The sequence below is a fragment of the Prorops nasuta genome, unplaced genomic scaffold, assembly GCF_024137725.1.
Source record: "Prorops nasuta isolate Cenicafe-Biocafe unplaced genomic scaffold, Cenicafe_Pnas_1.2 PNAS00014, whole genome shotgun sequence".
NCBI classification, from domain to species: domain Eukaryota; kingdom Metazoa; phylum Arthropoda; class Insecta; order Hymenoptera; family Bethylidae; genus Prorops; species Prorops nasuta.
This window is the reverse complement of record NW_027116811.1, coordinates 6,541,288-6,554,424: the sequence shown is the minus strand read 5'-3', so window position 1 is coordinate 6,554,424 and position 13,137 is coordinate 6,541,288. Positions and strand designations below refer to the sequence as shown.

The following is a 13,137-nucleotide window of genomic DNA, read 5'->3' as shown; positions in this document are numbered from 1 at the left end:
TGTTATTCGTTACGTCGCGATAAAAGTTTTAGCTTGACGCAAACACTCGTAGTGACTATGTGGAAATTGTATGTTTCACACTCGTTCGAAACTTTCATGTTTGGTCTGTCGTTGTGATTGATACGTCAGTGTAGTCGTTTGAATTAGAAAGACGCGTACTCTCTCTCTCTCTCTCTCTAATTAGTTACTGTTTTAGCTTTAAAATACAGAGAGACATGGGAGAATTGAGGTAAATGTACTTTTTCGAAAAAGGTAGAATAATTTGATGCAATTATCATGTAAACAAAATATCAATCTCTGCAACGAGTGATATCATGTCTTAAACTGTAAATTGATCTTTTTATTAACACATAAAAACTTGTAGTCTTTTTACCGTACAAATTATGCTGTACCTTGTTTATACATTAAAACTTTGTTGCAATTATAAACGTTACAAAGAATATGCAGCTAAAGGAATGAAACTCCCAACCCCACATGATGCAGTATTATAATTACACAAAAATGCATAATAAAAAAAACAAATCTCATACTTGTACAAACCAACTACATAAGCATCTCCATTAAATTAAAACTTAAAATTTGCACAATGTGGACATGTATATCTCATGAAAATTAAATCATCGTATTATCTACTGTACTACGCGAGAAATATCAATGATCAATCGTGACCCAGTTTGGTGCACGTGTTCCCCCAAACAAACTCGAAAATCAATGGTCGATGGAAATGTTTGGTTCTTTCAGTTTTTGGAGTGTTCGTTGGCATCGGAGAGCTCGATGGGAGATGATTTGACTGTGAGCTGTTCCCATCGGTCACGAATGTCGCCGACGGCGAAGAGTCGTCGATTGGACTGGAGTTTTCTCTTCGTTGCTGTATTCATCGCGGCTGGCGGTTTGGGCAATATCCTAGTGTGTCTCGCTGTTGCACTGGACAGACGACTGCACAACGTGACCAACTACTTTCTACTCTCCCTGGCGGTGGCCGACCTCCTCGTGAGTCTCTTCGTCATGCCCCTCGGCGCCATTCCTGGTTTCTTAGGTAAGTCGTCGTTGTGTTAGCCCCTGCACCCTGAAAACGCCTTGAAACATGGTTAAAAATCGCTCTTGATATCTCACCCAACCTTCTCGATCGATCAACCTGGATCCATTTGAGAAAATAATGAGAAAGCCGAATAAAAGCTGAAGAGATTTAAAGCGATGAATCGCAGGGTCGAGTGCAGTCTTCCTGATCCCAATATCGTACTTACAGGGTGATTCCAAAAAAAAAGCCCTCGAGTTCTCCGAGGCTTCGGATGATGAAACAATTCGGAGCTCGTATACGTATTGGGATTTGACCTACTTTGCACATGCCAGGGTCTTCCAAGCTGTCAATAAAAGCCACGCGTATTTTGGTCCTTGAGCACCGAGAAGTCGCATCGGGAGAGCTTCCTGCTACGTCTGATGTTTGTCTTTGTTCCGCTCTAAATGTCTTAATAGTGCTGGCATCAGAGATTACAGTAAGATTTCAAAGCAAACAAATCATTGTCAAAGTTCCGAAAGAAGCAAGCGCGTAAGGGGCTTTTGTGAGATTTCGGTGAGAACAATCGGAATTTTTGTGCAGGGATCCATCCGCGTGTGGGTAGGGTCGTCTCATCGGACAACTTGGAATTTTATTGGACGAATGTAGCAGCTTGATTACAGCTTCGGTCTCGTTTCAAAGGTTCCTTAATCAGAGACCGAAGAAGTGGTATATATATAGTTGTGGAATTGGGGGAGGGAAAAAAAGGGGAAATGGTCGAAGGAATAATGAGCAAAGACCGCATCAGCAGATGCCAAGGGTTTCGGGTCAAAGAAGGATGCACTGCCTAGTGCACTTTGATTAATGAGATACGACGACGTGGTTTCTGACTCTACATATATATATTAGTTGGAAATACCGTGCTCTCCAAAACACTTGTTTTTTTCTTCACCCACTCCGCCCTCTTACCATTGGATTTTGGAGAACCCACTCTCGAACCGTATGTATGATGCTTGACGACTTTTGGTCCTCCATCCCTTTGTCCTATTAACAGGCTCGTTGCCACACACACAGTACCTATCCCACCCCCGATAATATCTCGCTTCTACCTTGTGCATCGACCCATTTTTGGCCGAGACACCCGCACCACCCCCGGAAACCATAGACCTTGGCAAGATGACACTCCTGAGAGCCAGCACTGCGTAGAATCCCGTAAGACATCCTGGTGTGACAATAATTAATATATACACACTGTAGTGAGATATATATATATCCTTCGTGTTAAACGAAGGACTCTTCGTGTACGATATACTATCGCTACGACCGATAAAAGTGGTCCGCACGCTTGACCAATCCCCGCAACTTTTGCTTTTAATTAAGCAGTGGAAAAATATTCCCCAAAGAGCCTTCCCGTTTTAAGAGGATTAAAGTACAAGTTCCAGTGAAATTCAAGAAGTTAATTCTTGCAGAAGGTACGGGAGAAAATCTGTGGACCGAGGTTTTAATGCCCGTTGCACCGGTGGGGTCTGAATTGTGCAAGGGCGGTTTATGCTGTTTAAATTCAACACCGATGATAAGGATAAGGAATGGAATTATAAGATACTGGGAAAGGATGTTGGGCTTTGGTGGCGAGCGATAAAACTTGGGGCTAGTTCGGGATGAAGACATCGATGCCTGGGAAACTTCTCACTTTCAGACCGGTTCTTTGTGGATCGTGGAATAGTTTGAGAAAGAACCTCGCGAACCTTGTCGCTCCAAAGGTGCGGAGAATCGGACCGTAAAACGGTCAGACTCAACTTTTCGTACCTGTCCAGCTGGCCAATTCTCCCAGCGATGTTTCGGGGTTACAAGGCATCTCGGCAGGTCTCCAAAGATAACGAGGAGAGTTACGTGCGAAGAAAGTAACAGCAGTGGCTGACAACGAAATAGGAGAGAAATAAAAGAGGCTGTGATGGAAGGGGGGGGGGGGAGACGAGCTTCGATAAACTTGTGTTTTATGGTCTTTGTTATAATCTTGTATGATCGTTGGGATGGGATTTAACTGTCCATTTTAAGGCGTAATTAGCTTGTGGGTATAAATTGATCGAGATGCTGAATGGAATAATGGATGCATCGTGTTATAATAGATATGCATGGATTGATGCATTTTTGATGTGGTTACTTTGTGCAAGGTATTTCAGCAGGTTTCCAAAAATAACGAGGAGAGTCACGTGTGATGAAAGTAACAGTAATGAACGAGGAGAAAATGGGAAAGAAATGAGAGAATAGAAATGGGAGGGATGAGAGGTTCGATAAAGTTGTGTTTTATGATATCTTTGTTGCAGTCTTATATGATTTTCAGGATGGGATTTAACTGTTCATCTGAAGGTGTAATTAGTCTGTGTATAAATTGATCGAGATGCTGAATGAAATAATGGATGCATCGTGTTATAATAGATATGCAGGGATTGATGCATTTTTGATGATGTTCCTATATATACTGGCCATTTTACCAGTTTTCCAAAAACAATGAAGAGATTAACGTGCAACTATGTTGCTATTCTCATTCATAAACCTGAATACGTTAGATATATCGAAATAAAGGCTGTAGCCTACGTACAATGAAACTAAAACCAGTGAGTGACAATAAAATAATAGGAATAATATAAAAGGAACGAAGGAAAGGACTATTAAAAAAATGAGATTGGATAAACTTTGTTGCTTCATTATTTTCCTGATAATCTTATACGATTTTCGAATTGGAATTAATCCATTGATTTAATGTATAATGATCTGTTGTATAAACTGATTGAAATGGAGATTGAAATAATACATGCAGTGCATTATAATAAATATGCAGACTCAGGGGGAAAAAAATAATTTGATTTAAGTAGCTATATTCACTTGGTATCAATAAAATTTAATTAAACAGATCGAAATCGATTTAGATCAAACAATATTTCATTAATTGATTTAGCACTTTTAAAATCAAGATTTATATGAATCAAAGGATTCTCTTCTTCATATATATAGATACTGCATTTCGGAGTTGCTACAAGGAACCTCGGCAGCTCTCCAAAAATAACAAAGAGAATTACGTGTAGCTTAAGTAACAGCAACAGTGACGAGAAAACGTTTAAAAAATAAAAGAAGCTTGAAGGAGAACGAGAAGAAAAATAAAATTCGATAATGTACTTGTGTATGGTCTCTGCCACTAATCTTATGACGTCGGATCGGAATAGAAGCGTCGATTGACGGCTTAATTAGTTCGTGTATAACCCGATAGAGATGCTGAATGAAATAATGGACGCACCGCGTTATAATAGATATGCATAGGTTACTGTGCAACACATACACCTATATATAGTGCACCAAGGCCAGGTGTAGCAACAATCCAGGCATGCAAACTCTATGAGCACAATTTGTCAGTGTAGACAGCGTAGCCTCGTACTAACGAATCACTGTGAATTACTGACCGGATAAACACTAGCGGCATCTATTAAATCAAATACCTTCGCCTTGCACCTCCTCACTTTTCACTTTCCTCCAGCATTAACGCCATGTTGAATAATAAATTTAATCCCGTTATTAAATTTACCATAATGAAACTTTCGTGACATAGCGTTAATTTGATTTTTCTGCCAGATGCAGCTTTGCCAATTTTCCTCATGAAAATACATACACACACATATATATATATATATATATATATATATATATGAAATTTTATTAAAAGCCTAAAATATATGTGTAGCTGAAAGGCTTGATATTACCTACTGGCATAGAAGGGTAGTCGAATGGATTTTATAAGCGGATACAGCACATATTATATAAGAGTTTCCTTTTAAAGCCACGTTGTGTGCATTTCCTCCAACTCTTCACACATATATATAATACAACGATAAACATTTATCATAACAGTATACACCACTGTATACAACGATGTTGATAATAACAGTTGAAACAATAAGGGAAATATACATATACATATAGCTGTACAGCAAGATTGTCTCGAAGAGCCTCAAGAACAAGATACTTGAGTCCTTTCAGAAAGCTAATGGCTTCTGCCATTCCAACAGAAGCGTAACTCCACGGGTTAAATGGGCGCATCGAATATTATAGCCGTAGAGCTCGATTATGGCCAGGTTAATCGCAATTGAATTTCGTGGCAGAACGCGATCCAGGAAGAAGATTGGATGGCTAGATATATACGGGACTGGCTAACATTGATTAGCGACTAATCGGACTTAGTCGATAAGCGGAAATCTGACCAAGTACGATAAGCACGAAGAACAGAATGCTGCGGCAGAACTAGCAGCGACTAGCTTGCTCCTTTCGATCTGTTTTCCAACTGCATGATTAATGCCTGCTAGGATTTATCGTTCTGCCTGTGTACCACTCTCTGCTCCGGTGTACGGACCAAGGTGGGGAAAGGGCTAACGGAAATCACCCTCCTACTCCCCCCCCCCCCCCCCACCTCCACCACTCTCTTCACCCTCTTTCACCCATCACGTACACCGTAAACGCTCTCATGAGACTTCTTCCTATTAAGCCGTGAGCTTAAGCTCAACGTCGATTGCTTCGAACCGCTGATAAACGACTTAGTCGAGAGATGCAATCGCCGAGAAATCTCTCAAATCCTCCGGCACGACTCTCTGTTAACGATTACGCTTTTTCCAAGATTACCCGAAAAGGGATCGTCACGCCTCTGGAACGATATTTTGCAGAAAAAAAGAACGTTCTAATTTGCAATCTTTCTGCTGGAAGAAAATCAATAGATCAACATGCTTTTCTCCAAGATTTTTTGCCAGTCGTTATAAATGTCATTTTTTATATTTCTAGATGGCTGATATAGATATACGGAGAAAAAATTTATTTAATTAAATGTTTGTTTTGTGACAGTGCGAATGAAATTTGTGCAATGACGATTAAGAAATTTAATATAATGCATTAAATTGTGATTTTGACTCGTATTTATATTTTTCTAATTCAACGAGCTATTTATTAATATCAAACGTTTGTCTAATTGGCAATTATATTCGAATAAAAAATTTTGTTTGAATCAAATGTTATTTTTTTGCAGTATAAAAGTAGAATAAAGCGTACACGGTGGGACAAGACAGAGAATCGTGTGAAATATGAAGAGTATAATATTTTTTATTCCTCCCATCCAAGATTACCGAGGTAATTCAAGACTTTGACAGAAATTTCAGTAGATTCGCGTTGTGTCGAAACTACAGGCGCGCGCGCGCGCGCGTGTATACACCAGGATAGTTTATACCCTTGACGAGACGAATGAATTACAAGACCAGTTTGACGAGCGGACGACGGGGCGGCGTCGCCTCGAGTGAATCGCGAATTTTATCCGTCAACAAGCGGAAACGCGCGACTTTAATGCTCGAGGAGCTCGTCGTCCGCGAACTACCCCCCTCCTCCTCCCCCCCCCCCCCCCCCACCCTCTTCGACGATTCAACGAGGGCTACGAGACACGAGCTCGCGCGTTCCTCGCGAGTGTGCGAAGAAAATATTTTTCTCTTCTCGTTGTCGGCGTATAAAACAACTCGCACACACGTCCACGGGACTTTATCTAATTAACAAGTTAAATAGCAAAGGCACTTTAATTTCCTAGCTAAGATTAAGAGTGTTGTATACTCTCGTGTGCACTCTTGGGATTTACGTGAAAATTTGATTTGCCTGTTTTGCAAAACAGTGAATTAAACCTCCCAGCCAAGTGTATATACCCGCTTCAAAATGAAACCTTTGTTTTACGAGACATTTTCAAATTGGAGAAACTCCAAGACAGTTGTATATTTTTTTTAATTGGACTTGGAGAACTCTCGCGAAGAGGAATTGATCATTTGCACTGTAATGTTCCTAGTGTTAAAGTTTAATACTCGTATACTGTTTACCATGTAGCGAGAAAGATGTAAATTTTATTCCACTCAATGTCACTTGTAAGAGTTAATTAAACCTCTTAGCCAATTAACTGGCTGGTTCAAGACGAGACGTTTGTTTTATACGAGAGATTTTCTTCAAATTGGAGAAATTCTGAAAGAGTTGTAATTTTTTTATAGGAGTTGCACAACTCGCGAAAAGGAATTTATTCATTTGCATTTTAATGGTTTAATCGTTGAGATTTATTAATCGTATGCTGTTTATTAAATATCGCGAAAGGTGTAGGTGGACCGGAATAAAATGTTTTGTAGTTTTGGACAGTTGTGAAAAGTGTAATGCAAAAGTACATTGGCCTACAGCTTTAAATTGTTTCGTCAAGCTTTGTCTAGTTACTGCGAACAAACAGAATTTACTCATTTTCAAATCACAGTGAATTCATTTCGAATAAAGAGCAAATAAGTGGCTCTATTGTTTTCAAACAAGTAATAAGATTTTTATTATTGCAACTTTGGAAAGTAAGTTTACAGAAATAGGATTAGCCATGGTACATTTATTAAACAAAGTTTGAAATGAGTTTATTTTATTATTTTTAAATTTTTGAACGAGAGTTGCTTAAAGTCGAGCCACCGTGTACCTTATTCCTAAATTGGCTCGTGCCATATGACGTTTAGTAACAAGAACTTGAAAACCTGGATGGTCAGGCTGTAAAAGTAAGCAAATAGCTGAGAAAGCTGCTATCGTTACATGCTTTTCTTGTAAAAAATCATTAGAGCAAGCAAAGGGAGGAGCAATAATAAAATAAAATCCAGTTTACTTGGTTATGTTTAATGTGTGAATTAACAAGATAAGATGGGATGATCCAGCTTTCAAATGTGGCACATGGTCCCACATAAAAGTGGCTGTGAAAAGAAACGAATATAATTACATGAATTGTGCTTCTTATACAATTAATAGTCTATTTCAGGATGACGTAGATCTAGTTTATATAGGAGACAGGCTTTTTTAAATAAAAATGTTGCATCTTCCACTCATCACCATCAGCAAATTTATTTTCTAGCTTTGAGTAAATAGCTTAATAACCTCTACTTTGTTCTTATTTAAATTATTCCTGTTTCTCTCTTTTCCATAAATTGCTTAAGTGGTCCAAATTTGGCTACCTTCCCCTACATATTGCAAGCAATGTAGCTCGTAACTGAGGATTAAACCTCTTAATCAGCCATCTAGCCTAGTTAGTTGAAAGCGAAATGTGCATTTCACGAGAGATTTTCAAATTGGAAAAATTAAAAGATAATTGTAATTTTTTAATTAAAGTGATAAAACTCTTAAAAAAGAATTCTTTATTTACAATGATAATGGTCCAATTGTTAAGATTTATAACTCGTTAACAATTTTCCATATATCGTGAAAAGTATGTAAAAATGATTGCATGCAACGCGTCGCTCATTACGGTAATAACAGGATTTTAAACTGGAGAGATCGAGGAGGAATTTGCAAAAGAGTAGAGTGGGATATAATATTGAACAGCGTATATTCCATAAAAGCAGCTGATGAGCACGAGACCATTTGTCCAGTGCAATTGGAACTCGCACGATATACCGTGTGAATTTTCGATAGTATATATATATATATATATAAATGCGTTTAACTTGTTCAAGCACGCCAAAGCAGCAAAAAGTTTTAGCACAGCTTGCCAATATACATTGCGACAAATAGTTGCTCTGTTATTATTGACTTACGATGTTTTGGAATATCCAACCAGAAATTTAATCATCCCCCCCCCCCCTCCCCCTTTCACCCGACAACCGCGCCTCTAATTCTAATCTAAAACTCAACCGCAAAACCGATCCAATGATTCTCTCCCGCTAAAATTTACCAGTCTGTGGGATGAATTATTCCCACCCCTCCCCCCTCCACATTCAGTCCATTTTTTACCGATGAACGCCATTTAATCCGAAGCAATCCGCAAAGTTTAATTTAATTTTTGGGTAAACACCGAGACTCCAAAAGTACTCGGTCCAAGTTTACTCGATAAATTATTGTGAAACGCTTGTTAGGTAATTTTTACTCGTATTATAAATCGTCCTTAGCGACGTTTATGCTTTCCACGATGCGGAATCGCAAGGAGGGATAAGTAAATAACCGGCGAGTTATAAAGATTGAAAATTTCGTACGCTCCTTTTTCTTCAGTCCTCCAAATGTGCGAACGAATGCCCGTTTTTGGAGCTTCTGCTGTTTCGAGCGTTCAGCCATTCTCAGACAATTAAATCTACCGCTGCTATTTTAGTTTTATTATATATACTACAGTGCGTATGAATTTATTTTTAAAGTCCAGCAACAAAGTGGACAGTGATGCTGGATGTTAACCGATTGATCAAACGTGGAACACGGGTCAATGAAAACATTTTACTACTCCGGCGCGCGAAATTTAGCACCTGACAGAATGAATTGCTTTCGACGAATTTTCAGAGAGCCACGCGGCTTTTTCGACTGCCAGCCCCATAAACCAACTTGCAAAAAACCTGACCCGACCTGACCTGACCCGCTAGCAGCGTCAGCTGTTCCAATCGCGATATGAAATTTTTGTCAATCAAACGACGTTCGAACGTCAGCCCAGCTCTCGACACCTTTACCCTTTTTCCTCGAGCTGAAGAAGAAGAAGAAAAAAAGCTTCCGCATCTTTCTCCTCCCTCCCCTTATCAGTCCATTTCTTTGTTTTTACACCACTTGGATCTCGTACTTTGGCTTAACGAGAGTTTAATGAAATCTTCACCGTAATAAAGTTTTTAACGAAGCGATTTACGTATGAAGGTCCATTAAAAGGACAAAATGAAGGTCCTTATCAGGCAGAATGGGAGGACCTCTCTCTGAATTGCGAGGAAGGGGTGTCGATTGACGACGCTTTTTCTAGCTTTGTCGGAGACAAAAAGCTTTTTCACACACACACACACACTGGTTAGGTAGTCGTCTAGCAAAGAACCGAATGCGAAATCTCAGTGCTCGTCTGATCCCTCCATTTATTCTTTCCTTTCCATCTCATGCATTTCATCATCCTCTACCTATTTCGACCCTCTCCTATTAGTACCAGTGAACCTTATTACGTTACTGACACTCTTGCACTTTTGCTTCGTGTAATTCCTTTGCGTTCTTTTTTCCTCGAACCTCCAGCCCGCCCCCTCCATCTTTTTTAACCTGACTGTACAATGAAAACCCAGACGAGTTCATCTTCTCGCTTTTCCTTCATGGTCAAACTACAAACCACTGTAATATCATCCGCTATATCGCGCAGTCCCAATATACTATAAAGTCTACGCACGAAACATATTACCTAAAAGTATATTTTTCCTGTCTTCGCCACTCCTCCCCCCCCCCCCCCCACACCCACCTCGTATTCGTCCTCTTTCGTTTCTTGAATTTAAAAGCTATAAACTGCTGTTTTTCGTCATTTTAGCAAGGAATAAAATATTTTTACGTATGTAGGGTGCGTAAGTTAAACTCTCAGCAGTAAAAGTGGATATAAAGACACGTATTTCTGTAATTATCAGAGTTATCACAAAGTTGCGTAAGACCTTTCTCAATGAAAGTAGCGAGTCTCCAAAAAGCCCCTATGGAAAATTGTAATACTCGTCAAAGTTATCAAAAGAGAACTACGCGATTTCTCAAATCTCGTTGCGAGACGTTTCTCGAGCCTCTCGAAGCCTGTATTATATATACACATACCATAACTACACGTATATATATATATATATATAATCCTTTGACGTATCTTTATTCCATCAGCGATAGATTCCCTGATCAAAAGCGTAAAAATTTTTTCACTTTGCATTTTCACCTCACGGAAGATGCACACGGTGGAATGCGTGGCATACATTGTTGCACCTGTGCACAGATATTAAAATTTATATTTCCTTGCACGTTCTTCTATTTACACGTGAAAACAAGCGAAAGAGAGATAAGCAACAAGATTTTTTCTTGCTGACCACGAATATCCGTTCGCCTCCATTTCGATATATAGCATTGAAAATTGAAATTTGCGCTAAGATAAAACGCTAGTGTAAAATCATTTATAGTATCTGTATTCGAAGGATAACAGTTTTCTCTGAAATTCAGCTTTATCAAACGAGAGAGGAGCATGTGCAGGCTGGAAACATGAAGTTAAAGAGGATGGAAGTATTTAACAGGGGTGCGCGGATAAAACATTTTGTCAGGGCAAATATAGTTGCACGTCCGCTTGAAACAAAACTAATTAGAAATATACTTCGGTATAGGGGTTGTAACGAATGCAATTGCAATTAAGTTCTTTATTTTTCGTGCCATTCGACATTTCAATGCTTTTCAGAATAGAGTGGATGAGTAAGGATAATGCCAATTATTATATTAATTATTTCCAATGCACCAGTTCAATCCCCATTATTATATATGCAAAAGAAATTTATATACATACCGAGCGAAAGTAATGACTTTAATACAGTCTATTTTTAATTATCGTTTTATTAGGATAAGCGCTGCTCCGATTTTTTACCTACTTCATTACAGTGGATATAGATTTAACGTGGGTAATTTTCAAAATGAATGTAATGAATCAAAAGCTAAGTGAATTTACGCAACGTATATAGTACAAAGTGCTCATCGTAATTGAATGGACAAATTCTTTGTGCACCTCGCGTAATTTCTTTTTGTGTATTATAAAAAAGACAATGGAAAAAGTAAATATCATTTTCTCCTCTGCACAATTTGCAGATAACCAACGAATCTGGCCACTTTGCTGAATTTAGGTTTTAATTAATAAATGGATTTAAAGAGAGAGAGAGAGAGAGAGGCAGTTTTTTCGTATATAATATGTTCGAAACGTTTGATAGAAGAGGATTATTTTTTCGATTTAACGTCGGAGCAACGGGACAATAATACGATTAACAGAGAGCAAAAAAGCAAAGGTGACGAGCCGATATATCGCTGGTACTCCTACAGGGAATGGAAACTCCATTTCTACATCTTAAGGAGTCGGCAAACCTTGTTGAATCATCCAACCATCTTTTCCGGACACCGGACTCTTACATCGGAATCTTCATTAAATTCCAAGTGCTAGCACGTTTGTGGCATGTATACATAACCCTGGTTACTCCCACCTTCGAGGAAGTTCAATCAGTTCGAGTATTAATCGAAGCTTCAAATCTTTAAAGCTTTACACACACACACACACACACACACACACACACACTAACATTGTAGCAAGAAAACTAGAATTTGGAACTATCGACATGATCCCTATCCACTGACCGAACAGATGTAAGTGAGATGGATTCGAAATGTTGATCCCAAAATCAGAGTTTTTTGTTACAATATTGTTCACTCGAAATAAATATTGTTGCCAAGAAATTCTCCATTGAAAAGTCTGAATTAAATTCTTAATATCAATTAATATTTAAGATACCTGCATAAATTTTGAACAACAACAGTCGATAATTTTGCAAGGTACTGGTGAAACTTAATAACTTGCATTGTGCATGTTAAGAATTTTTGTTGCAAGAACAAGAATAAGCGAAAGAAAGTTTTTGATGAAAGAAGAATGAAAATGGAAAGAATAGCAGGAAAAGACGTTAGAGATGTTTCTGATGAAAATTTCGAGTAGGTGGGAAGGACGTTTCTTCAAGTGCGGAATTTCACCTGTCGAGTTTGCGTGAGATTAATGAGCCACTACGAATGTCGATGTTTGTCTATATGTTGCCATTGCGAGGTATCGCTCCATTCATACACCAGCTAAACAAAGGACTATGTCTGAAAGCTTGATGATGATGATTCTTCGGGAGACGATGAGCCCTGTTGGAGGAATTTTATTTAAGCTAATAAATAAAAACATAAAGAGCAGCCTTGAATCTTGTTTTAACGCCCATTTTAGAGCCGTTAGAGCGCAGCTTTAATAAACTTTGCGCAAGTTTGCGAAAACTGTCTAGCTTTACACGCAGACATTTTGCGAGGACGCAGCTTTTGCAACAAGAGGTCGACGTCGAAAAGTTAAAATATTTAAAGTAATCCATAAAATAAAGTAACGAGCACTTTGTTGCTCAAGAGATAGACCTTTGTCCTGTGGTATTTATAAGCCCAGCACTTCTAGCAACCCACAAAGCTTGTTTGTATAATATTCTTTGGTTAAAGAAACTTTTGGCTCCACCTGTGATTTGCAGAACATTGAAAAAATGTCCACCTTGCTACGTATACTCAAATTCTCAACTAAATTCCTTGGTATAAACACTTGGTTGCAATATTCCCTCTTT

General features: G+C 38.7%; 1 protein-coding gene across 2 annotated transcripts in view; it reads left to right on the top strand.

The window, feature by feature from the left end:
- 5-HT2A (5-hydroxytryptamine receptor 2A) overlaps nucleotides 1-13,137 on the top strand; it is a 45,291-nt gene that overhangs the window by 18,251 nt on the left and 13,903 nt on the right. For both annotated transcript variants that reach the window (XM_066735295.1, XM_066735294.1), the window contains exon 3: nucleotides 742-1,036. In XM_066735295.1, coding sequence (XP_066591392.1) covers nucleotides 742-1,036 — 295 coding nt within the window. The remainder of the gene's footprint in view (nucleotides 1-741; nucleotides 1,037-13,137) is intronic.